Here is a 26,576-nt window from a genome sequence, read left to right as displayed (position 1 = left end):
TTATTTCATTGACTAAAGTTCAAGTTCAAAAGAAATTTTTTCGAACTTTGTAACACACTTAAGCTATCAAATTTCACATTGGATGGTTGTAAGTAATTGTGACCTCCATGTACAATGAGATTATCTGCTGTGAAATCTAATAGCTTAAGTTTGTCACAAAGTTCGAGAAAATTTCTTTTGAACTTTAAGCTTGGTCAATAAAACAAATGAAGCCACCCAATTTTACATATGATGGTCAATATTAATTGTGATCACCTTGTGCAAAAAATAAATGGTCTCATTATATACTTTTCTTTTTTTTTAATTTTAAATGACATCATTTTATACTTTTCCTTAATTTAAATGACAACAGGCACAAAGATACCGGCTCGTGCAACCGTGCATTTTGACCCGAAGTTTTTGTTTAGCAAATTGGTCCAGATAAACATCTTTTGGCAATTTAGAAATATCTATATTCAAATTCTGATGGGCGCAAAATAGTGGTGGCAATAGACTCGATCTGACCTGGGACCCGCCAAGTATACCCGACACGGGTTTGGTATAGGTCCAACATTTGGACACGACGGGTAAAGTCTGGGTCCAAAACCTGGATCCGAACATTATTCGGGTCTGGGTTTGTGTACCCGTAAATTGTTGGAGATAAAATACTTCAAGCCGTATTCGTTTAGGTGTATTAAAGATCATATACAATAAGAACTCATAGTCATCTTTAACTAGTAAACAACAAATCAGATGGCTTGAAATCTAATGGCAAGTGATTGTGACCTTATTGCCAATAACATCGGTATATAATAGTAAAAAATGGTAAAAAAAAAAAAAAAAACTCAGAAAAAGTGGCAAAAAACCCGACCAGATTCGAGGCCTGACGGAATAGACCTGAGACCCAATGGGTACGGGTATGGGTCCAACTTTTGGACCCAACAAGTCAGGTCCGGATCCAAATCTTGGACCCAAATACTATTCGGGTCTGGGTCTGGATCTGGGTCTGGGTCCAGGTCCGAGTCCAACTAGTCCCGATTCATACCCAACCTTTTGCCACCCCTAGCGCAGAGGCACCCTTTGCCCATGTCTAAACGGCGTGTCTTCAAGCTTTGTGCATCTTTTTAGTCCAAGGAGGACCTTTTGTCCCACAAAATGGCAAAATTGTCCTAACCACTTAAAATCATTTGTCTTGGCAATTTTCCGTCTACATATTCAAGATCTAATCGGCGCAGTCAGCCTGTGCGATGGGCATCAGATTTTCACATCTTTTTGTACCCGTGTCATTTGTCGCATTGAAAACTACAAAATTAACTAAACCGCTTGAAATTAAGTGTCTTTTGGTGATTTTCAATTCATAGGTTATTGACTGCTGTAAGAACCTTAACTGTGTTGCTTTTTAGTGTACTAAAATGGTCTTACATGGAGCATGCGGAGCAGTACTAACCATTGGCTTTCTCCTTTCCTGGTTTTAATGTTAAAATGGTGCCTCTGCTACAGTAATACGAATATAAAAGTATGACATGCATGCTATCCACCATTTAGCATTTAAGTCTTGTATTACAAGGTGCAAACAGAACACCATTGGAAAATTACCTCGACCTGATAGCTTGTTATTTTCTTTCAACAAATATAGCATGTGAGTTGCATTACATCACGACAGTCATAAAATAAAAGTCAATGATATCAAACCTATTTCACCTCACATGCAGTTATCTCAATTTCTGTTTTTAAAATCATTTGGTTTTATGCATTATGCAGCAGCTAAAGGTTCTCAAATATTCAGAAAACTTTGTATCAATGAATATATCAACATGATGCAACTATCATGAGAAGGATTTAACAGTAACCATTGACCCATTTCAATTGGTTTCTACTGGCCTTCGGAACAAGTTACAAGGAAAGCACAACTCCAAACAGAGACACAAGGACACTGTCCTCTAAAAGGTCCTACAAGAGGGGATGTATATCTGTATCTGAAATTATTACTGCATCGAACATGTTCAACTTCTAATTTAACAGGCTCTAATGATATTAAGGGCCACATGTGAGAACGGTTTACCACAAGAACCTCGTCAAGACAGGTATCCTTTCTCTTGTAAACTAGACACTGCATCCTTAATTATCTCCTCCATTGGGATGAAGTTCAGGCCCAAGTCAATCAGCTTTGTTGATGGCTTTTGCACCCTCAACAACCCAGGTTGAGTAACTTCCGTGAACCTACAGAAACCAATAATGAAAGTTTAAGGAATATCCAGGTCAATTAATGCGAGCATGTGTTTGTGTGTGTGTGAATGTCCACCGAGAGAGAGTTTACCTAGGCACTTTGTATCCCGGGTAGACTTTAGCAACTGCATCAGCAAAGTCACTCCAGTGACAAATGGACTCAACACACAAGTGCCTTCCTGAAGCTGATGGATTCTCATATAACAGGATATGCCCTAATGCCACATCATTAACATGTACAGAACCCATAAAAAAATCCTTATAACCTTCAGTACAACCTGCCACATTATAAGAATAAATAAAGCCTCCCAAAGTAAAAAAATAGTAAGAGTCCAAATTTTAAGACAATGGAACTAAAAAAAAGAAGATAAGATAGAAAACTCCTAAGGAACTTGATACAGTACATCAGAGGTCTCATGCTTTTCCCAGCTCAAAGAGGAAGCCATTTGATGCAGCACATCAGAGATCTCATGCTTTTCCAACATGAAGTGGAAGAACCTTTCTTTGTTCCTTCTTTTTTCATTTTTTTTATATCACTTTATAAAGTCATTAATTTAGTGTATTGAACGCCTAGATTTGAGATACCCAAGAGCTTTCCCGATAAAAATATTTGGTCAAAGAAAACCTTGAGTCATAATTTGACATGGGTTCCATGTTGTACACTATGAAAAAGTACAAAATATGAAAGCTTAGACTCGCTTGTTTTTTCCTTTTTTATTTTTATTTTTTTATTTTTTATTTTTATGATTGGTTAAAGCTCCGACTTGTTTGTCAGTCAATTGACAATAAAATTAGGTTCACACATGATATACTACAGTCTAGGTCCAATGAAAAGATTAGACCCAAGACGCAAGGAAGCCATTACCTCAAATCACTCTTGAATACCAAATCCAAGTGGTAATAAGGGACCAATTAAAAGGATTACACATGGTCTCAAATGCAGCATGAAAGCAGTTGATTATGGTCTCATTAACGCTTGCAGGGTCTTTCAGATCTTAATAGATAAGTTTAATAACTTGAGTGTGGAGCTTTAAATGCAAATTAATAGATATTCATATAAAATGTAGGCTTTTCTCACAATTCCTTCCAGTGAATAAATGCTAGAGGCTTCTTTTATTCCTGGAAAGATAAGGAATGTAAAAGTCTCGAAGAGTACTACAAGGAGAAATCTCAATCAGAAAATGGTTAGGTAACTTTCTGAACCACTCTTCATCCCTAGGAGTAAAAGCATTACAGCTTGTCAATGATGTACAGCTTAGTTATGAAAGGCTAATACAGGTGAATATTAAAGCATATGCTTCACACCTAGAGGCACATGCCTTTGACAGTGGTGATCACTTTTTTGATAGCACAGGACATAGTACTTATTCCCTTTGTCACTTGTTCCTCTCATGCTTGTTTGCTTTTGAAGTCTGGCGGAAGATCCTGTTTCTGTTAGGTACGCAATGGGTCCTACCCAAAGAGGTACCTTCGCTACTCAGAGCTTTTGAACCATACCCCTGGCCCAAGGCTGGGATTTTCCTTTGGAAAACCATGGTCGTGGCAACCATATGGGCCCTGTGGATAGAAAGAAATAACAGAATCTTTAGGGGGGAATTAGAGACACCTTCTCTCGTGTTCTCTAAAATCTTGGCGCGGGTTATTTTCTGGGCCACAAACCACAAACTCTTCCAAGGAGTCCCAGTTTCAGCCTTCCACCAAAACCGGAATACTCTTATGCATTATTCCAAGCAGAGGACTCATAGAGCTTCACACTGGCAACCCCACCCCAGGGTCACCTTAAGCGCAATTTTGATGGGTGTTCCTTAGGCAACCCTGGACCATCACACGCCAGTGCCACGGTAGCTTCAACCATCAAGTTCGTAGGCCACATGGACTCAATGGAGGCAGAAGCTACTGCACGGTTAGAGGGCATTAGATTGATCCAACCTTTCTCAAATTCGCCTTTCATCAGTGAAGACGACTCAAAGAATGTCATTACCTGGGCAAAACATCCCTCCTCTGTCCCTTGCGTCTTACACCACATCTTTGAGGAAATTTTACACCTATGCAGGGGACTAACTGTCGAATGGAGGCACACATGGAGGGAGGCAAACAATGTCGCACACGCCTTGGCGAAAGCAGCGGCCCGTGGTGAAGATAAAATTGGAACCTCAGTTTCCTAACAGCCTCTCTAGAGGCTCCTATTCTACCTCGCATATCGTATCTGCACTTTATCTTACTCTAGCTTTTTTAGCTATCCCAAGGGGATATCTCTTCTCTTTCTCCCTCCTGTAACTCTGCTCTTAGTGGTTGGTTTTTCTCTCTCCCCCCCTTGTAATTCTGCTATCTGCCTGTGGATAGCCCTCTCTCCCCCTCCCCTCTGTACTCATCCTTCATATATATATAACAGTCAACATTATTAAAAAAAAAAAAACTTCAGTACGCTATTTACAATCAATGTTAGATACCCGAGGGAGTTATACGCTCCTGCGTGTATACAAATCAGTCTATGGAAAGAGTCCCAAAACTCAGCCCACCCTAGCAACCACAAATCAGTCTATGGAATATGCATTTTTCTTTACTTTCTAAATGAACATGGTGAAGTAATAGGGCTAAAAGATAGAAATCTCTAGTATCCCCTCAAACAATCCAGTCCTCATGCCTCCATATGATAAGGGAAGCCCCACCAGACCCATGTATCATCTTTAGACTATCCCTCTGGAGAAAGAGGAAATGAAACTACTAAACCCACTAAGGAGAGCCTTGATATCAAACTTTGTGGAATTTGCTCTCCAATCAAACCCAGAATGTATTCCAAACTGCAAGAAAGCATCCCTCATTAACGGCCCCCATAGAAAGCCCATGTCCTCTAATGAGGGTCTTTCCAGCTTCAACACACCCTTTTGGCCCATACTAATGTTAGGAGCATGACTGGCTATATAGGTTTCCACTGCCTAAGTAGGTCCTCTACTTGCTTCTTTAAATGCATTTTTAAAATGAGCTAAGAAGATAGAGTTCATCTTGCCACCCTCTTCTAGAACACCCATCCCTGCTCCAATCCTCAAAAAAGCATACCGTTATTTTGTCAAACTTCTTTCGAATTCACGAAGATTGCCAATGGACAAAACATCAACAAAAGCAGTTATTCTTCAAATGGGAGCTAATACATAAGCATACCAGAAGAATAACATATTAGATATCATAGGAAACACGTAAGAAGGCTCAACTCAATCTTGTAGACTACCTATGTTTAAGAAGCTTCATTGTCTTCTTAGCCAATATGTAAATCATTAAATGAACAGAGAAGCCACAATATACATAACCACCAATGTACTCAATGAGAGAACATTAGCCAAAGGAAGTAACTTTGAAAAAGTTATACCCTTGTCTCCCTCTCTGACATCAAGGTCACATCAGCCTCAGCCACAAAATTACATACATACATAACCAAATCCATTCGAGGATGAAACACATCAAACTCCAAAACCTAGCATGATTGAATAAAGAGGATGGATGATCACCTCACAAATTCACATATCCATTGCTCAAGATTGTGCTTGTTTATATATGAGAGTGCAAGCTTGCATCTAACACAAATAGTTTTTGGAAACACGAATCATTGGGGTGGATCGTCTACCACATATCCGTGTTGTGATCCAGATTGGTTTGAATTGGTGGTCTAGAAAAGCATTAGAAAAAAAGAGAGGGGTATTTCCCCCACTGAGGCGGACCCAAGAAAGCATCAGAAAAAAATGACTTCAGACTTTCAACATATGTAGTTATAATGATAAGCCATTTTTAGGAAAAAAAAAGGGGTCACTTTAGATATTGAAAATGTAAAGTCAATCTTGACTTTGGATTTTTTAATATCCGAAGTAATATGCATAACCTAATTCATTTGAGGATGAAACACATCAAAACTCCAAAACCATGATTGAATATAGAGGATGAATGATCACCTCATAAATTCACATATCCATTGCTTAAGGTTGTGCTTGTTTACATATGAGCGTGCAAGCTTGCGTCTAACATAAGTATTATTTGGAAATACAGATTGTTGGGGTCGATCGTCCACCACACATATCTGTGTTGTGATACGGATAGGTCCGATTTTGCGATCTAGCAAAACACTAGAAAACATAAAGACGGGGTATTTTCCCCACTGGTGTGGGGGTGGGTTGGAGCGGCACTCAAGAAAGCATTAGAAATTAATATCGTAATTACAAAAATTCCCCTTAATTTTTGTACATTAGGCCTATATCTTTTTGTCTGTCATTTTTCTTATTCCAAATTTACCCTATTCCAGAGATTGAAAATCAGAAGTCACAAATGACTTTAGTCTTTTAATATCCATAGTTATATTGATAAGCCAGTTTTAGGGGGAAAATCTAAAGTCACCTTTGACTTCAGATTTTTTATATCCAAAATTGCATGGAAATCAGTCCCATTGGATATTGAAAATCTAAAGTCACTCTTGACTTCAGATTTTAAATATCCGAAGTTGCATTGCAATAAAGATTTTCATGTCACTTCGGATATTCAAATTCCAAAGTCAAGAGTGACTTCAGATTTTCAAGATCATAAGTAACCGGTTTTTTCAAGAAAAATGATAACTACAGAAATTGAAAATCCAAAGTCATCAACCGGTAAGACGACCTTGGTTTTTTTTTTTTTTGAGAAAAATGAATAAAAAATGATGTCTATAGGTATTGAAAATCCGAAGTGATCAACTGAAGTGGTGACTTCAGATTTTCAAACTCCGAGCCAAGGTAAATTTGGAATAAAAAGAGGACAAACGAAATGGATATGCGTGTAATATACAAAAGTTAGAGGGGCTTTCCACAATTACAGTATTTCTATGGGATACAGGTAAATTTCTCTTTCATAATTTTTTGGGTTTTTCTTAGGAGGCAGGGGAGGGGGTAGGAAGGACAAACGGTACCTATTCCTTCCGGAACAAGTTGAATCAAGGCTGATTCTTGGTCCGGATCAGCGATCTCCGGTCCAGATTGCCGGTTTTTTCAAATGTTGAGCATAAAATTTTTCTTGAATTCTCAATATAAAGAATAGAAAATTTATGATATTTGGGTCTATTGAGTACAAGAATCAAGTTTATGCATATAAAGTGTTATACCTTGAAGGAGGCGAAGCAGCATGGCCATGCTAGCATTAATGGTGGGTCGGGGTGGTAAAATTGGGCCAAACACTGTTCCTGGATTTATGACCACCACATCCAAGCCCTCATCCTTTGCAAAATCCCACGCTGCCTTCTCAGCCAATGTTTTTGAAGCCGAATACCAGACCTACAAAACAATAAACAAGAGATTAATTTTCCAATTTTTCTCCCATAAAACCATTAAATTCACTTAGCAATATGGTCAAAAGTAGCTACTTGGACATGCGTGTGACAGAGAGAGAGAGAGAGAGAGGACCCATGTTGCTTTCAGCATTTCATAGAGAGAGAGAATGGGTATGGAGAAAGGAATTTACCCCATTTTGCTTGCAGTAATCGAGATCGGTCCAGCAATCCTCATTTTTGATGGCATCATCAGGATAATTAGGGCTGGGGATGATTGCAGAGATGGAGGATGTGACCACCACTCGCTTAACGCCTGCTGCTTTACACGCCCTAAGAGCATTGAGTGTGCCCTCGATAGCAGGGTCCAGAAGCTCCCTCTGAACATCCCCGTAGTTAACATGCACAGAGGAGAGTGAGAGAGAGAGAGAAAGAGTTAACAATGCATAGAGAGAGAGAGAGAGAGAGAGAGAGAGAGAGGGACCTTGGGGTCGCGGACTTCATCGACAATGCAGGGGGAAGCGAGATGAAAGACACCAACGGCGCCATCAATGGCCGCAAAGAGTGAGTCATAGTTGAGAAGGTCCACTTGGTGGAGGCGCAGTCTGCTTTCCGCACCTTCTAATCCTTGCAGGTGCTTCGTCTCCTTTTCGTTTCCTTCAAATCACACATAAAATTCAGAAGAGAGAGACACAGAGGACATGAGTTTCAGTTGAGAAAGAGAGAACTGCAAATGAATGAGAAGAATTGAGAGAGAGATTACTGAGGTCTTGGACAGTGGCTCGAACAGTATAACCTCGGTCGAGAAGGAGGCGAACAAGGGTTGAGCCAATGAACCCGCTACCTCCGGTCACACACACACACTCTTCCCTCGCCATATCTCTCTCTCTCTCTAGTTTTTTTGCTGGTAGAGGAACCTGAAAATGGTGTTTCTCTCTCTAGTTTTCTTGCTGGTAGAGGAACCTGAAAATGGTGTTTCTCTCTCTAGTTTTCTTGCTTGTAGAGGAACCTGAAAATGGTGTTTCTCTCTCTACTTTTCCCGCTGGAAAGGAGCAGGAGGGAATATTTCAGTCGCAGTCGTATGACAAGTGTGGGCTTTGCGCAACGATGGCAATTTAGCCACTAAGATTAAATATGGTTTGATAAGGCTGCAGCCTTTTTAAAATAAGTAAAGCCTCACCTCGTAACTCGTTAAAAAAGGAAAAAGTTTATATAGAGCCGAGGCTCTAAACCATCAAATTAGAGCCCACCTCAAAAATTTCAGTAGAACAAGTTGTTTTGATGCCCAAATATATTGAAATTGATCATCTCAACATCAAGATGCATAGGCATGAATAAAAAAATAGATTTTAAGTTTTAAAAATAATGCATCTTGTAACGTATTTTTGGATAGTCAATTTTCAAGATTTTCAAGTTTTCATAGTTATGCTCAGTCTACACATTTTTTTAAGCTTTAAATTTTATAATTAAAAATAAAAATATATTTTAAGGCTATCACAAAGAGTTTCAGTATTGAAACTATATTTAGCGATATTATTTGAATGCTTTACTTTGATTGTTTAGTGCCTCGGCTCTATACAACCGCACCCCATTAAAAATTACAATTCAAATGTTGAAAAACTTTTAAATCAATTATCTCTGCTTGAACATTATGGTTGTGAGAAAAAATTAGGATTTCAAATTTTTTTTAAATAAGTATTCTATAACAAATCATTTAGACCATCCATTTTGTCTTAAAAATAAGTGTTCACATATCCACAAGTTATTTTTGGAGTTTAAAATTTTATTGCCAGTGTTAGAAATTAATTCTAGATTCATCATAAAGATTTCCGACATGAAAAGTGCTTTTGATATGAGGATTTGAAGTGAGGCTTCTATTTTGTTTTTGTAAAGCCCTATAGAAACTCCGTTCTTTATCTAGTTTAGTTTTGGTATGAATGTATTACCAATTGTGTGGGTGGATGCTCTATAACCTTCAGGCATAGGGAGCGCAATGGGCTGGGTGGTTTGGCCCGGCCCTAAAAAAGTTGGGCCTTTGTGGCCTGAGCAGTGCCAATCCGGTGCAATCTAGCCTGCCCAGTACTTTTTTCTATTTTTCTTTTGTTTTCTATTTAATTTTGGCCTGACTTTACATGGACAAGGGCCGTGCCAAGACCAAAGTTGGCCGTATATAATTTAAATTTGTCGCTCCAAGTCTAAATAGAGGCAAATCACAAACTTTCAGCCTTTATCAAACAAAATCATTAAAGAGGTTGAAAGATCATAATTAAAAATAGAGGGTTTGTTTTTAATTATTTCTTTCGCTTATATACCCTTTTAATAAATATCGTAAATGCCTAAATTTTCCCTTGTTTGATGTTGGGAAACCTAAACTAGCAGGGGCATTTCTATGAAGAAAAAGTTTATATAAGTGTGAGGCTCTAAACAATCAAATTAGGGCACACTTAAAAAATTTCATTAGAAGAGGTTGTTTTGATGCCAAATATCCTTAAATTGATCATCTCGGCCTCAATATGCATGGAAGTGAAAAAAATGGATTTTAAATTTTGAAACTAGTGCATCTTGTAATGCATTTTTTAATTATTAGTCTTCAAGATTTTCAAGTTTTTATAAATCTCCTCGATGGCTATTTTTGAAGCTTTAAATGTTATAAATAGAGATGAAATTTATTAGATAAAAGACCTTTTATCTCCAAGAATATGTGCACTTTCTTGCATTCATGCAATCTCTCTCTCTTTAGATCTTAAAAGAAAAAGAACGTAATATCTCAATGATGAATTTTAAGGACATGCAATCCATCTCGATCTTAAATGCATTTAAGAGACACATCTCTCTCACTCTCTTTTAAAAAAATGTAATCTCTCTCTTTCAAATGCATTAAAGAGGAGACACATCTCTCTCACTCTCTTTTAAAAAAATGTAATCTCTCTCTTTCAAATGCATTAAAGAGTCTCGTCTCTCTCTCTTAGGTATTTATCTATGGGAAAAGTTTATATTAGGTTTCAACTTTAAAATGTAGAACTACGGATGCACCTCAAAAATCCATCGATAAAGGTTGTTTTAATGTTGAAAAACCCTATAATTGGTCAGCTCGACATTGAGATGTATGACTTTTTTAAAAAAAAAAAATTTTGAGTCTCAAAAATGGTGCATCTTACAACACATTATCTAGACCGTCTAATTCCAAGATTTTGTTATGTTTAAAGATCTACTTGATTTTAATCATTATTGGAGTTCAAAATTTAATAATTAGATTTGAAAATATATTTTGAGATCATCTTAAAAATATTTTACATCGAAATTATATGTTATGATAAAATTTGAAGATGCACCTTAAATGGATTGTTTAATATTGTAACCTTATAGAAACCACAACATATATCTATATCTTTAAAAAAGGTAAATCTGTCTCTCTTGTACCGGTAATTTGATGGATTTAAAAATGGAAAAAGTTTATATAAGTTTGCAACCTTAAAATATAGAATTACCACAAAAATCTATCGGAAATATTGTTTTAATTTTGAAAAAACACTCTAATCGATCATCTTGACATCCAGAAGTATGAATATGAAAAAAAAAGTTATTGAGTCCCGGAAATAGTGCATCTTGCAACATATTATCTAGATTTCAAGATTTTCATTTATTTATAGATCTACTTAATTTTAACTATTTTTGGAATTTAAAATTTTCTAATTAGGTATGAAAATAGATTTTAAGATAATAATAAGAATTTTTTACAACAAAATTACATGTTATGATAAAATTTTAAGATGCGCCTTAATTGTATTGTTTAAGGTTGAACCTTATAGAAACCGCACCCTTGAAAAATCTCTCTCTCTTACATGTAGTTTGATGTATTTAAAACACATGCAACCTCTCTGTCTATTAACTTCTAAAAAAGGTGATCTCTACTTCTAAAAAACGTGATCCCGAAGGACAATATTTTTGGCTTCCCTAACTCTATCCAATGCTGTGTATAATTTTCTTGCACACAAGATGGCATCTGAACCATGTTAATATATTATAGACTACGAATAGAACCCTAATTACAAATGTTTCCTTCAAGAAAGGAATTACACTTCTATTTAGCAGTGGTTATTGACCCATTTCAATTGCCTTCTACTTTCTACTAGAGCCATCGAAACCAGTTACAAGTAAAGCAAAACCCCAAAAAGAGACACAGACATTGCCCTTTAAAGGGTCCTACAAGAGTGGTAGTATATTTCTATCCTAAATTATTACTGCATCAAACATGTTCGACTTAGAATTCAACAAGCTTTAATGATATTAAGGGCCATAAGTAATAAAGCATTTTACCTCAAGAACCTCTTCAAGACAGGTATCCTTTCTCTTGTAAATTAGACACTGCGTCCTTAATTATCTCCTCCATTGGGATGAAGTTGAGGCCCAAGTCAATCAGCTTTTTTGATGGTTTTTTCGCCCTCAACAACCCAGGTTGAGTAACTTCCATGAACCTACAGAAACCAATAAAGAAAGTTAACGCATATCCGGGTCAATTAATGTAAGCATGTGTGTGTGCGCGCGCGAATGTCCACTGAGAGAATTTACCTAGGCACGTTGTATTCCGGGTAGAGTTTAGCAACTGCATCAGCAAAGTCGCTCCAGTGACAAATGGACTCAACACATAAATGCCTTCCTGAGGCTGATGGATTCTCATATAACAAGAGATGCCCTAATGCCACATCGGTAACATGTACAAAACCCATAAAAATATCTTTATAACATTCAGTATAACCTGCCATATCATATGAATCAATCAGGTCTCCCCAAGTAGAAAAATAAGTAGAGTCCAAATTTTAAGAACATGTACGCAAAAGAAGATAAGATAAAAAATTCCTGAGGCACTTGATATGGTACATCGGAGGTCTCATGCTTTGCCCAGCATGAAGAGGAAGAAACTTGATATAGCACATCAGAGGTCTCATGCTTTCCCAAACATGAAATGGAAGAACCTTTTTTCCTCCTCTGTTTTTTTTTTTTTGGGTGATATCACCCATGTTTGTAAAGTCACTGACATGGAAATTTGGTGTATTATACGACTAGATTTGAGCTGCCCTCGAGTTTTCTTGATACAATTCAACATTTGGTCTCGCAGCTCACTTAGCAGGACAATTTTCTACATTTACTCAAAGAAAACCTAGAGTCATGAATTGGTATGGGTTCCATGTTGTATGATACAAAAAGTACAAAACCCGAAAGCATAGACTCACTTCTTTTTTTCCTTTAATTTTTGTTTTTTTTCTTAGATTGGTTAAATCTCTGACTTATTTGTCAGTCAATTGAGTCTAAACTTATGTTCACAGTTGATACACTACAATCCAGGTCCAATGAAAAGTTCACCCCCAAGAGCTAAGGGAGCCATTACCTCAAATTAAGTCTAGATTACATATAAATATTTGTTAGTTTGCAATTAAAGTTCCACACTCGAGCTATTAAACTTACCTATTAAGATTTGAAAGACCTTGCAAGTGTTAATGATACTATAATCAACTAGTTTGATGCTGAATTTCAGACCATGCTTCTAGTGAATAAATACTAGATGCTTTTTTTATCGATGCTTGGAAACGTACGGAATGTAAGAGTCCTGAAGAGTAGTCTAAGGAGAAATATCTATTAGAAAATGATTAGGTAACCCCCGAAGTTTTATGAACCACTTCTCATCCCTAGGAGAAAAAGCATGGCAGCTTGCCAACAATGTACAGTATATGAATATTGAAGCATATGCTTCACACCTAGAGGCACATGCCTATTACGGGGTGATCACTTTTTCTCAATTGGATAGGACATATCAGTTATTTCCTCTGTTAACTTCAGTTAGTTACTTCTTACTTTTTTCCTATAATCAACTTCTTTGTTACAACTTAATTGATTGAAGAATATTAACCATCAAACAAGGAAAGAGATACAGAACAAAGAGCGGGTATAGCATGCTCCTGCACGAGCAAAATTTACATTTACTCCCTTGGGTAAAAGAACTACTTAGCAGTATATTATTGTTCTAAAATTTTGGGATCCACTTCAGACCCATATATCCTCTCCTAATCAAAAGCCTGAAGAAAGAAGAAATGAAAATCTTAAGCCCACTAAGGAGAGCCTTGATATCAACCTCCATGGAATCTGCTCTCTAATCAAACCCACAAATGCATTCCAAACTGGAAGAAAGCATCCCTGACTAACCCCGCACATAGAAAGCCCATGTCCTGAAATTCCAAATTGAGTTTCAACACACCCTTTTGGCGAATGTCCACTAGCTTCCTTTGAATTCATGAAGGTTCCCATAAGACAACACATTCAACAAATGCAGTTTTCTTCAAAATGGGAGGGAAAGACAGAGATTAAGCAGCGCATGCCAAGAAGAACATATAAGATATCATGGAAAACAAGAAAGAAGGCTTTACTCGATCTTGTATACCAAGCTTCATTGTCTTCTTAGCCACTATGCACATCACGAAATGAATGAACAGAGAAGCCACAATATATGTAATCGCCGATGCACTTGTGAAGACAGCTAAAATTTTGAAAAAAGTTATACCCCCCTCATACATCAAGGTCACAGAAGCCTCAGCCACAAAATTACATACAAATAAGGATGAAACTTATCAAAACTTCGAAAGCAAGCGTGATTGAATATAGAGGATGGATGATCACCTTTCAAATTCACATATCCATGCTCAAGATTGTGCTTGTTTCTATGTGAGAATGCAAGCATGTGTCTAACTGAAGTAGTGTTTGGGATCATGGATCATTGGGGTGGATTGTCCACACCACATATCTATTTTGGATGACTGATCGGATTCGAGTTCAAGAGCCAGAAAAATATCATAAAAACAAAATAGTTTTCTTTTTTTCTTTTCCTTTTTCTTTTGGGTCTGGCAATGGGGAATGGGGGACAAGAGGGGGGGAAGGGGGCATATTCCTTTCCTCTGTTGTTGTTTTTATTCCTGTTTTAGCCTCTCTGGTGATTGAAAATCCAAAATCACAATAACTTTGGATTTTCAATATCCATAGTCATATTGTTTTTTTTTTGACGTCACTTTGGATAATAAAAATCTGAAGGCACCGTTGACTTCGGATTTTTAATATCGAAAATTACATAGAAATAGAGATTTCCAAGTCACTATTCAAAATCCGTAGGTAGGAGTGACTTCAGATTTTCAAGATCTGAAACGACTTTAATTCCCATTCTTGTTCAACAATTCCATTCCGAATCGTCAGGTTTTAAACTTTCCCTTCACCCATCCCAAGCCCAGGTATAGTAGGTAGGTTGCATTAGGTACGTAGCCAACGTAAGACTTCGTCACATCTTATCATGAATTTTGAACTTGTTAGCTCTTGATAGAAAAGAATTGAAGAACAAGATTCATGTAGCCGACCCCAATTACTTGGGATACATCTTGGATAATGATGGTGATGATGATCGATGGGTTTTCAAACATTGAACATAAGAGTTTTCTTGCACTTTCTATAAAAAGAATAAAAAATTTATGATGTTTGTGTATAGTGAGTACAAGTTTATTTGTAGGGGAAATATCAATAAATGGATCAAAAGATTACAAAATACATTTAAAGGTATGCATTTAAATTTGTATTTCAACTAGGTGCTTAAAAAATATTGAAAATTCCCAAATTACCTATATTTAGTACGGGGAAGTAATTATAGGTACTTTGGTAATCTTATCCCAAATAAGTACTTCTATCATTCAATTTAGGCCTTTTGGGGGTAAGATTACAATAGTACCCCTAATTGTGCTCACTTTCCAATACTAAATGAGCAATTTGGAAATTTTTGAAAAATTTTGATTAAATACCCATTTAAAATAAAAATTTAAAAGCATTACCCTTAAATGTAACTTGAATCTTTGCCCTTTACTCATATTTTAAAGCGTTTTATATTTTACCTTATTCGTATGGTGGGTGTTATACCTTGAAGGAGGCGAAGCAGCATGGCCATGCTAGCATTGATGGTGGGTGGTAAAATTGGGCCAAACACTGCTGCTGGATTTATAACCACCACATCCAACCCCTCATCCTTTGCAAAATCCCACGCAACCTTCTCAGCCAATGTTTTTGAAGCCGAATACCAGAGCTGCAAAAACAAGAAACAAGAGATTAATTTTCCAATCTTCCTCCCATAGATTTTTCAATCCCGGGAAAAGCCAATCCTGAAAGCTAGATTCATTGGAATTGACATTTTCTAGAATATGGTATATGTTGTTTGAATCGTATTTGGTAGAAATCAAGAAAATGCAAATTTTTTGTTTGGATTACCTCGAATATCTTTTTCTCGAATATCCAAATATCTTTTTCTTGAATATCCAAATCCTCTCTCTAAAATTTGCGAGAGTTTCTCTCTAAAATTTTATCTAATATTTTAAGAGTAATAATACTATAAGATCATCCCGAACCTATGTGAGTAGGATCCCAAAACGATCACCATTAAATTTTGACACATATCTTTAAAAAAGTTACCATTCGGGTAGTTTCCCTCTCTAAAATTTGATACATTTTCTAATCTCTAAAATGTTAATATGCTTTCTTTCTCTCTCTAAAACTTAAAATTTGAGATAATTTCTCTCTCTAAATGTTTTGAGATATTTATCTCTGGAAATTTTTAAGCAGTTTCTCTATCTAAAATTTAATGTAGTTTCTCTCACTAAAATTTTAATATATTTTCTCTCTCTAAAACTTAAAATTTAAGATAGTTTCTCTCTCTAAAATTTTAATACGGTCTCTCTAGAACTTCAAATTTGAGATATTTTTTCTCTTTAAATATTTGAGATAGTTTCTCTATCTAAAAAATTCGTATATTTTCTCTCTAAAAAATTTTGTATACTTTCTCTTTCTAAAATTTAATGTAGTTTTCCTATCTAACATTTTAATATATTTTTTCTCTCTAAAATTTGATATAGTTTCTCTCTCTAAAATTTTGATTTTTTTTTATTCTTTTGCAACAAAATGGGTCATTTCCATAAATGTCAATTCCACCTATTCAGGTCGAATTTAGATTTCCAAAATTCAGGCTTAAAGTGAGCATTCAGTAATTTCAAGGAAATCTCAATTCTAACTGAAATGTCAATTCTAAGTGAACCACATACGATGGGCCGAGCTTTTTTAGAAAAAGTGACTCTTAGAAATCTGAATCCAATGATCCCAACGGTCCCTAAGTTCACATGGCAATAGGGGTGGCAACATGTCGGGTATGGGTAGGGTTAGGCTAGACCTAGACCCGAATCCGGACGCAAATAGCATTCGGGTCCAAAATTTGGACCCGTATCTAGGCCCATCGGGTCGTAGGTATGGTTGGATCCATTGCCACCCTATGACTATGAACTTATTTTATTTTATTTTTTTTTCTTTTTTGTTTTTACCTTTTGTATGAGTATTTTTTTTTTTTTCCAATAATACTGTAAATGAATGCTGCCACTATTGTGACAATATTAGCATGACCTATAGACACATGATTGTCATCATATACCCAATGATAATGGGTATGGGTTGGTCTAACTAGAACCAGACCCTGACCTAAATAATATCCGGGTCTAAAATTTAGACTTATACCCAAACCAAAAGTGAGTAATACCTATTGGATTCCCGGTCTTAATGAGTCCATTGCCACCCCAACAAGGCAGTATAGCCAAAACTAGATGCTACGACATGTTTTAAAGAAAGAGAGAGAGCACGCTAATGTTGTTCATTCCTCTTAAGAGAGAGAGAGAACACGCTATGTTGCCCATTCCTCTTAGAGGGAGGTACCCACGTTAGTTCCAGCATTACATAAAGAGAGAGAGAGGCCCAATATTTAAAGTGGTCATAAAATAAAATAAATAAATTTGATACGCATTTGGATGTTGAAAAAAATGAAAAATCGGACGAACAAGACCTTTGTATCAATATCTCATATATTAAGACAATCACGTAATAACAGTGAAATAACACGATACCGACTTAATTTTCCCCAAAAACAAAAAGAAAACAAAAAGAGGATCAAGTTTTCATTTTTACCCCAACAAAACCATTAAGTTCACATAGCAATAAGGCCGCCCCTTTTGGTGAGAATGGTCGGTAATATGGCAAAGGCCCCAACTTATTCTAGAGAGGACCAGTTTGAGTTCAGCATTTCATTTCTTATATAGAGAGAGAAGGGGTGTGGAGAAGGGAATTTACCCCATTTTGCTTGCAGTAGTCAAGATCGGTCCAGCAATCCTCATTTTTGATGGCATCATGAGGATAATTAGGGCTGGGGACGATTGCACAGTTGGAGGATGTGACCACCACTCGCTTAACTCCTGCTGCTTTACATGCCCGAAGGGCATTAAGCGTGCCCTCCACTGCAGGCTCCAGAAGCTCCCTCTGCACATCCCCACTGTTATCATGCGCAGAGAAGAGAGAGAGAGAGAGTTAACAATGAACAGAGAGAGAGGGAAGGAGGGACCTTGGGGTCGCGGACTTGATCCACGATGCAGGGGGAAGCGAGATGGAAGACACCAGTGGCGCCATCAATGGCGGCAAAGAGAGAGTCATAGTTGAGAAGGTCCACTTGGAAGAGGCTCAGCCTGCTTTCCGCACCTTCTAAGCCTTGCAGGTGCTTCGTCTCCTTTTCGTTTTCTTTAAATCACACATAAAATTCAGAAGAGAGAGATAGAGAGGACATGAAATTCAGTTGAGAGAGAGTTAGAAATGCAATTAAATGAGAAGAATTGAGAGAGAGAGAGATCACTGATGTCTTGGACTGTGGCTCGAACAGTATAACCACGGTCGAGAAGGAGGCGAACGAGGGTTGACCCAATAAACCCGCTACCTCCAGTCACACAGACACACTCATGCCGCGCCATCTTTCTCTCTAGTTTTCTTGTCGCGTGAACTGATCCCTCTCTAGTTTTCTTTCTGGAAGAGGAGCGGGAGAGGATATGTTCAGTGTAGAGCACGTAGACTCTGCTTTTTCGGGTGCATAGTTTATTTCTTCCCCCTCACTTATCTGACCTATTTGGAAAGAGTTTTTAAATTAAAAATTTTGGTAACTATGTTAGAATCCCCATATAATTATTTCAAAAAGGGTGCGGTTACTATAAGGTTGCAACTTAACCAATTCGAAGCATCTTAAAATTTTATCATAACATGGAATTTTGTTATAAAAAATTTAAAATTTTATCATAACATGGAATTTTGTTATAAAAAATTCTTACTTTTATCTTAAAATCTATTTTCATACCTAATTAGAAAATTTTAAATTTAAAAAATGGTTAAAATCAAGTAGATCTATAAATATATGAAAATATTGAAAATGGACGGTCTAGATAATATGTTCCAAGATGCACTATTTCCGATATTCAAAAACTTTTTTTTTCATATTTGTAGATCTCGATGTTAAGATGATTGATTAGAGGGCTTTTTCAACATTAAAACAACAATTTCGATAGATTTTTGAGGTGCATATGTGATTCTACATTTTAAGGTGGCAACCTTATATAAATTTTTCCCTTTAAAAAATAAATAAAATTGAAACTTAGTTTTCTTTCGCTTAGATCTCATCCTTTAAAAACTGGACCCAATTTCTATGTGGCTAAGCCCACATATATAGAAATGCGTGCCTCTGCATAAATCTATTTTTGACATGGATTTTAAGACTTAATTTTTAACGACATGTAATGTCTAACATGGAGATCATGAATATGAAAAGATAATAAATTTTAAAAATTAAAAACCATAACTCTAGTAAGAAAACATTTGGACCATTAGTTTCCATTGTTTTTAGATGGAACACCTACTTGCTTCTATATTAAGATGGATGCTTTACACTTTCTGGATTGCATGTGTAGGAATCTTGTTCAGCCCTCATGAAACAATTTTCTTAAAAAACTAGAGGGTTTCTACTCAACCTTGAGACACCATTATTTTCAGGGTTTCTACTTAACCTTGAGACACCATTATTTTCAAGTACTTGGAGGGTGCAATTAAGAAAATTTTTGTAGTGTGTAAAAACGTTATATCCCCAAATTTTATGGCCTAAAACTAATCCTAGGTGGGATTTTACCTGATGGTGGAAAGGGACAATATACTCCCGAGGGAGTAGAATATCGTTTCACTTCAATGAAAGTTGTGCACAATTTCAAGCTGCATACTGCGCTTTCACGCCTAGAGATAGGAGCTTTGAATAGGACATGTGAGGTACCTATCAAAATGTTATTGTGAAAGTATTTTAATGTGAAAGACCTCGTCTTATTGATTTAGGTGTAGGAGTTTTTCACAATAATTAGCTCCTGAAAAAAATATATCGGAACTAATTAATATAAAAAAGACTACGTAAAAATTACTCTAAAACAAACTCTAACTGTAGTCTATGTATAACAATCAAAGTCATAGAGGAGAAAGAGATCATATATCTATTGTACATGGAAGTCACAATCATTCTCACACATTAAATATCAAATTGAATGGTTTAGGGTGAGTCATGAAGTCCGAGAATTTTTTTAGGAATTTTTGCCTCTTCAATGGCACTCTTACAAATATCCATTTTGTAATTTAAGAGACACAAATGATTGTGACCTCCATGTATAAAAGATAAATAGTATCTTTATAGAAATGGTTTCTAAATCATTTTGAATGCCCTTCGACTGGATTCTATGTGGGATGCTCCCATCTTGAAAGCAATTGATGCCTTCGACATAGGATTTCTTTGTGATACAAGTGGTGTCTTGGGCGAGTATTTACTATGGTTTTTTAGTTTTGAAAATTTTTTTGTATTTGATTTTAGGGAAAATATCATATTATCTTCTATTTTTAACTTCTATATCTCATTAGATCCAAATGTTGAAAATATTACTTATAAGAAAAAAATGCTCTATCTTTTCTATCTTCCAACCCCCTAAACCTTTTTGACCATGTATTATTGACCTCAACAACTTATGAAATGACTCTCTCTCTCACACACACATCATCGTCTTTCTGTCTCAAAACTGCATCTCTCTCTAAAATCCAAACTCTACCTCTCTCTCTCTCACATCATCATCTCTCTCCCAAAAGTCCATCTCTCTCCCTAAAAGTCAAACTCTCTCTCTCTCTGAAACTCCATCTCTCTCTAAAACCGAAACTCTACCTCTCTCTCTCACATCATCATTTCTCTCTCAAAAATCCATCTCTCGCCCTAAAAGTCAAACTCTATGTGTCTCTCTCTGAAACTCCATGTCTTTCTAAAACCCAAACTCCATCTCTCTCACACATATAAGAAGGTGTGCTCGTGTTCGAGCTCAAGTTGAACCTTAAACTCACTGAGAAGCGAAGAAACAGATATGGAGTTTTAGAGATAGAGAGATGGCGTTTGAATAGGGTGTCATTTTAATGTTTGTTTGGATAAAAAATTTACGGTCAAAGCGGTCCAAGGGTTTGTAAGATAGAAAAGATTGAGACATTTTTTCTACAAGTAATATTTTCAATTATTGGGTCTCATGAGATATGAAAGTTAAAAATAAAGGATCAGGAGATATTTTCCCTTGATTTTATTTCTTGTACTAATTTCTTACTCTTTTAAAATAATTTTTTGTATTTGATTTTATTTATTGAACTTGTTCTAACTTTTAACTCTTTTACTAACATTGACATCTATTTTGTGCACGATGTTGTTTTCATAATCGATATAAATTCCTATTGCAAATATTAATATCTTGACTTGATTATTCTCATAGTTTAAAGAAAGGAAAAAAATATCAAATTATTGAAGGAGATGAAAACTCTTAATTAATAGTAGAACGTTTGTTTTTAAATTTTCATTTTACTTGTATGCCTCTTTTAAAGGATATCTTAAAAGGCAAAATTTCCCCTAATTTAGGGTTGGGAACCCTAAAGTAGCAATGGCATTTCTGTATATTAACCCACCTAGAATAAGAAAGAGTTTCTTTAGGCCTCATACGTTAGTAAAATTATTTAAGTGTCATTACCTATTAAGGGAATTTGGTTATTCTTGGGATATTTTCTTGAGAATACAATGCCACCACGGATTTTGACGGATTTCAAAACAAAAGTAAAAAATATTGACCTTTTTTTTTTTTTTGGACGAATGTTCAAAAGTTTTATTGATGACTAAGTGAAAGAAATTACATCAAAACAAGTCAACATCGAGGGTAACGCAACACCTCCTTTAGCCAAAGAATCGGCAATAGAATTTGCTTCCCGGCAAACATGATTGAACGAAAGAGAAGGTCCAGCTAAATATTTTATTTGCAACCACAAAGATCGTAATTCCCACGGAACCTTATGTTCCAATTTGCACCATTTTATCACATTCAAAGAGTCTCCTTCAATCCAGACATTACCAGTAATGTTCATCTCAATCAAGATTTTCAACCCCACTCAATACAATAAAATTTGCTGTTTTTTCCCTTATCGGGCCAACAAAGGAGAAAATCATACAGCGCGTGGAGTCATGTACAACACCACCAATGCCGACCCTACCTGGATTCCAAAGGAACTTCTATCGAAATTTAGCTTAACGCTCCCAAAGTCAGGTGCCAACCAAAAGCTCTTCGGTCTAGAACGAGAAGTACCAAGGGAAAATAAATTGTGAAGATTAGACAAAACATCCACAATTGAAAACCCCAACCCTCTTTAGTCACAGATAGCCATAACAAAATGGATAGCTCAATATCAATATAAAAAATATTGATATTTTGGTTTTAAAAGAAGGGTGCAGTTGGCATACAAATGCATCCGTAGCTGTAGAGGTAAGGTGCACCTTCAAATTTTATCATGGTATACAAAATTTTGATGTAAAATGTTCTTAAGATTATTTTAAAATCTATTTTTATATCTAATTATAAAATTTTAAATTTAAAAAATGGTTAAAATCAAGTAGATCTATAAACGTATGAAAATCTTGAAAACGGATAGTGTAGATAATATGTTGTAAAATGCACTATTTTTTAGACTTAAAATCTTTTCATTTATCATGGTCATACATCACAAATGTCGAGATGATCAATCAAAGGGTTTTTCAACATTAAAACTACCTTTTCCGATGGATTTTTTAGGTGCATCCGAAGTTATACATTATAAAGTTGCATCCTTATATAAAATTTTTCTTTAAAAGAATTATTCGAGTACTTTTATGCTCCTTATTCTAAGAGCATTAAAAAAGCAACTTTAAAATTAGTAGAAAAATAATATTTCGACTATTTTATTTATCTTTAATTGTGGTAATAAATTTATATATTCTTAATTTTTCATTTTTCATTTTTATATTATTTATAAAATTTAAAAAATATATTTTTATTTTATTATAAACTAAATAAATACGATCCGAAGTCTTCCCCTAAACTAACTGAAGCACCGAATTGCTTTATTTTTTAGACCAAACCGAAGTAGGCTCAGAAGCGAATATGACAACATTAGTTAAAACATAGCCTAGGTTTTATAAAAAATAAAAATAAAGCCCCATTTGCAAATTCATTGAAAATTGCAGTTCTAATATAAAAAAACCTTCAAATCAAACATATATATCTAACCATTATAGTTATAATTTTAAGCCCTAAAAATAATGTATATTGTATCACATTATCGGATCATCCATTTTCAAATGTTCACGGGACAGCATGATGCATACCATTTTTTGAGCTACAAATTTTATAATCGGTGATAAGAAATATATCTTAGAACTACCATATAGATTTTCCATGACCAACCGTTTTTCAGATAAATTTTGAAGTAAAACTTTACTTCTTTTTTTTTAACCATAAAATCCAGGCCTTAGAAACTTCATCCTTTCTAAAAAGGAGATTAGATATTTTTTGGATGCAACAAGTGATTTAGAAACTTTCCCAAATCATCTCATAAAGATGTGAACAAAGATGGATGGTGCACGCATGCGTGGGGCACATAGGTTAACTCTCTCCATGGTAGTGGGAAATGACGAGTGACTTTTTCGTCTTTTTCTTGACAAAAATCACATCTTACACTTTCTTATTGCATTGATGGAGTGATTTTTTTCCTCAATGTGAAAAGGTGAGGTTTATATAAGGTGTCAGCCTTAAACTATTGAAGTAAGGTGCGCCTCAAAACTATATCGAAAATGCATTTTCGATGCTGCAAAGCTTTGTGATGATATGAAAATCTATTATTGTCCGCAATTACAAACGAGCAAGCTTTTTATGCTTTTCCTACAACATAAAACTTTTATACTTCCCCTTATCCAACCGTCCATTCTGAATTGAGGGCTAAGATTGTCTCAATCACAATGTCACGTCTCTACACTATTTATTTTTAATTTTTTATATAAACTATTTGGACACCAAATTTTGTACGTCCAATCTTCTATTAAACTTGCACTAGTGAAAAATATAAAAAACATATCTCCAAAAAACTAAAATAACCAAAATACGCCTAAAACATTCAAAAAGTATTTTGGTCATTATATTTTATCAAAAAATTATTTTTAATATTTTTTATTGGTGGGCCCCAATGAGAACATGGCACATACCAAATCTCATATTCATACAATTTGTATAAAAAGCCTAAAAATAAAATACTTTGAAGCGTCGGATTTAAGATCAAACGGTGAATGACTCTCTGGATCAAAATTGGATGGCTGTATGATAGGAAAAACATAAATCTTCTATGCTTTAGGGGAAATATAGAAATCTTTCCCAAAACAAAAAACGAACTGCCCATTAAAATGAGGCGTCGCACACTATTGCTGGCCTTGGGATACCACAAGAGAAAAGTTGCCGAAAACACCATATGATAAGAAGATTTAAAGGTAAAACTAATCAAATAGGAGTAGAGAAAAAAAAATAGCCCCAAAAAATTATAGACAACCTATGAACAACCTCACCTCATATGTACGCTAGAGTTGAGGGCCTCATATATACGCTAGAGTTAAGGGATGCGGACATGTCTTGCAAGAATAAAAAAGGGTCATATTTTTAGAGATGGTATATTTCTGTTTTTTTTTATTTAAAAAAAAAGTAGATAAAGATTAAACTAATGTAGACATGTCATATGCTTCTTATCTATATTACATTATTAAACCAGAATTAAGGAGTAGATACATATCGTAAAAATTAAACAGGACCCTATCACTAGAGAAATTTTAGCATAGGTGAATGGAGATATAGAAGGGCGGGTATGCAACTTTTGAGGAAAAGTTGAATTTTAAAACTAGATATAATTAATTTTAAAATTGAATTATTTTAATAAATATTTTTAAGAAGCATGAAAACTCCTAAATAAATAGCACCACTTTAGGGGCACATGAGAGCGAATTCTCAGTTAATAATTGTAGATTCCTATTATCGACATTATTAATTTTCGTCAAATGGTTTTCGCTGGACCAAGCCCTCTCCGGTTCGATGGCCAGTCCGATCCAGATAGCATTGGTTTAACTATTGAAGTAATATTTCCTCAAATTTCAACGATTCAAAAAATCATTAAAATCGATCAAAATATGATTGCAGTTGATTTTTGAAATATTGACTTATTTAGACAATAAAAAAATCTAACCTAACTTAGATGGAATTTTTATTTTTGATTCACAATTTGAATCAAATTCAAACGTTGACTTCAAAAACCCCGGATTGTGAACTTTGTATTTCAATATATCAGAGGTTTGATACAAAGCGCTCGTAGACGACTAAAAAAAATAAAAGTATCTTGATAAGGCTGCAATTTTTTAAAAATAAGTAAAACCTCATCTCAAAATATTGAAAATTTTGGTTTTAGAGTCGAAAAACTATCAAATCGATCATCTCGCCTTGATCATGCATGAGAGAGATGAGGAGGGATTGGGGCTAAATAGTATGCAAAGGAAGTGAGGAGAAAGCTTTCTAGTGAGGGATTATTTTTGGTAGTAAATAGATAAAATCCAAGAGAAAGGGGAGAGAATGTTACCTGAGCATATAGTATATTAGAGAGAAAATGAAGTAAATAATTTTTGGAAAAACGAAGAAGAGGGCGTATGGTCCTGAACGCAACAAAGAGGAAATGAAGATTACATGGAGAGAGAAACAAGAGAACAAAGAATTTAGAGATAGAGAGAGAGAGGGAGAGGGAAAGAAGAGAGAGAAGAGGAGGAGAGCACGAAGTTCGCTTTTAATAGGATAGAATTAGAAACCTGAAGGAATAGAAATAGGTATAAATAAACATGAGGGGAAGAGTGTGACTTTAGTCCCACCTCGAAGCCGCACGAGACATCTCAAACAAATAAAACTTCCAAGTTCAACACTGACCAACACCGAGCTCGGTTGCGTGGGCTTGTAACTCAAGTGAGGGTAAGCAAGGTGGTTGAACTGTGGCGTGGCTCTCTTGGGTGGGCGGTTTGCATTTGGGTTAATGTGCCCTCTCCAAGCCTGGAGTTGACCTTGGCTCTTCTTGGCCGAAAGGTTGGGTGGGCCTGGATTTAGAGTGGAGGAGAATGCGTGAGGCTGGTCTCACAGAGCAGCGATTACCTCCCGCTCTTGGCAGTGGAAGGATAACATGTTGGTGTGTGGGCTGCCCAATTGAACCTTAGAGCTCCATGCTCGCATGGACAACCACTTTTGCCAGGTGTGGGGTGGGTAGGTTGAGTGAGTGCGGTCAATCAAAAACCCTAAAGCTTGGTGGACGGGTTTGCCAGATGTTATGCGGTGAGGTGGGCGGGTTGAGTGAGTGCGGTGAGGCTCTCCTGGGTGGTTGCCAGATGATCATTTTTTTAGTGCGGTTTATTTTATAAAGCTGAGCCTCTCTAGGTCGGGCGGTTTGGTTTGCATAGAGCCGAGGCTCTCTTGGGTGGGCGTGTTGAGTGTGGTTTTGTTTGCATAGAGCCGAGTTTCTCTTGGGTGGTTGCCAGATGATCAATTTTTTAGTGCGGTTTTGGTTTGCATAGAGCCGAGGCTCACTTAGGTGGGCGGGTTGCTGAAAGCAGCTATATTACCTACCTCCCGCTCTTGACAGTAGAAGGATAACATTTTGGTGCGTGGATTGCCCAATCAAACCCTAGAGTTCCATGCTCACATGGACAACCACTTTTGCCCGATGTCCAATTTTTTAGTGCGGTTTGGTTAGCATAGAGCCGAGGCTCTCTTGGGTGGGCGGGTTGAGTGCGGTTTGG

At 36.0% G+C, this 26,576-nt stretch overlaps 2 protein-coding genes and 1 non-coding gene across 5 annotated transcripts; 1 reads left to right on the top strand and 2 right to left on the bottom strand.

The window, feature by feature from the left end:
* Positions 1-1,817: 1,817 nt before the first annotated feature.
* Positions 1,818-8,482, bottom strand: LOC18437140 (NAD(P)-binding Rossmann-fold superfamily protein). Its single transcript, XM_088873655.1, has 6 exons — positions 8,247-8,482; positions 7,968-8,140; positions 7,678-7,863; positions 7,322-7,490; positions 2,297-2,483; positions 1,818-2,199 (listed from the first exon to the last, which is right to left on the bottom strand). The coding sequence occupies exons 1-6, from the start codon at positions 8,359-8,361 to the stop codon at positions 2,055-2,057; spliced, it is 975 nt and encodes a 324-aa protein (XP_088729781.1). The 5' UTR covers positions 8,362-8,482; the 3' UTR covers positions 1,818-2,054.
* Positions 8,001-18,508, bottom strand: LOC18437141 (cinnamoyl-CoA reductase 1). Of its 3 annotated transcripts, XM_020668996.2 has the most exons (7): positions 18,222-18,496; positions 17,937-18,109; positions 17,669-17,854; positions 15,428-15,590; positions 12,053-12,239; positions 11,801-11,958; positions 8,001-8,140 (listed from the first exon to the last, which is right to left on the bottom strand). In XM_020668996.2, exons 1-6 carry the CDS (start codon positions 18,334-18,336, stop codon positions 11,814-11,816), a joined length of 969 nt encoding a protein of 322 aa, XP_020524655.2. In that variant the 5' UTR covers positions 18,337-18,496; the 3' UTR covers positions 8,001-8,140; positions 11,801-11,813. The 3 variants fall into 3 exon arrangements, with proteins under 3 accessions (XP_020524655.2, XP_006847423.2, XP_020524656.2); XM_006847360.4 differs by lacking the exon at positions 8,001-8,140 and having other exon boundaries at positions 11,481-11,958; positions 18,222-18,508; XM_020668997.2 differs by lacking the exons at positions 8,001-8,140; positions 11,801-11,958; positions 12,053-12,239 and adding an exon at positions 13,428-13,704 and having other exon boundaries at positions 18,222-18,480.
* A 7,212-nt stretch (positions 18,509-25,720) lies between these two features.
* Positions 25,721-26,027, top strand: LOC148781062 (signal recognition particle RNA). Its single transcript, XR_016039890.1, has one exon.
* Positions 26,028-26,576: the final 549 nt, after the last annotated feature.

Source organism: Amborella trichopoda, chromosome 8 (genome assembly GCF_054954075.1).
Source record: "Amborella trichopoda isolate Santa Cruz 75 chromosome 8, AtrichopodaSantaCruz75HAP2 v2.0, whole genome shotgun sequence".
In the NCBI taxonomy this organism is placed as follows: Eukaryota; Viridiplantae; Streptophyta; class Magnoliopsida; order Amborellales; family Amborellaceae; genus Amborella; species Amborella trichopoda.
This window is presented reverse-complemented; position numbering and strand designations above follow the sequence as displayed.

What these genes read in the sequence shown, in the direction of transcription:
- LOC18437140 (XM_088873655.1), bottom strand. Translation starts at nt 8,361, where the DNA reads ATGGCGAGGGAAGAGTGTGTGTGTGTGACCGGAGGTAGCGGGTTCATT. An exon ending in ATGAAGTCCGCGACCCCAAG is followed by an intron (nt 7,864 to 7,967) that starts GTCCCTCTCTCT and finishes GGGGATGTTCAG; the next exon opens with AGGGAGCTTCTGGACCCTGC. An exon ending in GCTGCTTCGCCTCCTTCAAG is followed by an intron (nt 2,484 to 7,321) that starts GTATAACACTTT and finishes ATAATGTGGCAG; the next exon opens with GTTGTACTGAAGGTTATAAG.
- LOC18437141 (XM_006847360.4), bottom strand. Translation starts at nt 18,336, where the DNA reads ATGGCGCGGCATGAGTGTGTCTGTGTGACTGGAGGTAGCGGGTTTATT. An exon ending in ATCAAGTCCGCGACCCCAAG is followed by an intron (nt 17,855 to 17,936) that starts GTCCCTCCTTCC and finishes GGGGATGTGCAG; the next exon opens with AGGGAGCTTCTGGAGCCTGC. An exon ending in CCGGAATACAACGTGCCTAG is followed by an intron (nt 11,959 to 12,052) that starts GTAAATTCTCTC and finishes TGGTTTCTGTAG; the next exon opens with GTTCATGGAAGTTACTCAAC.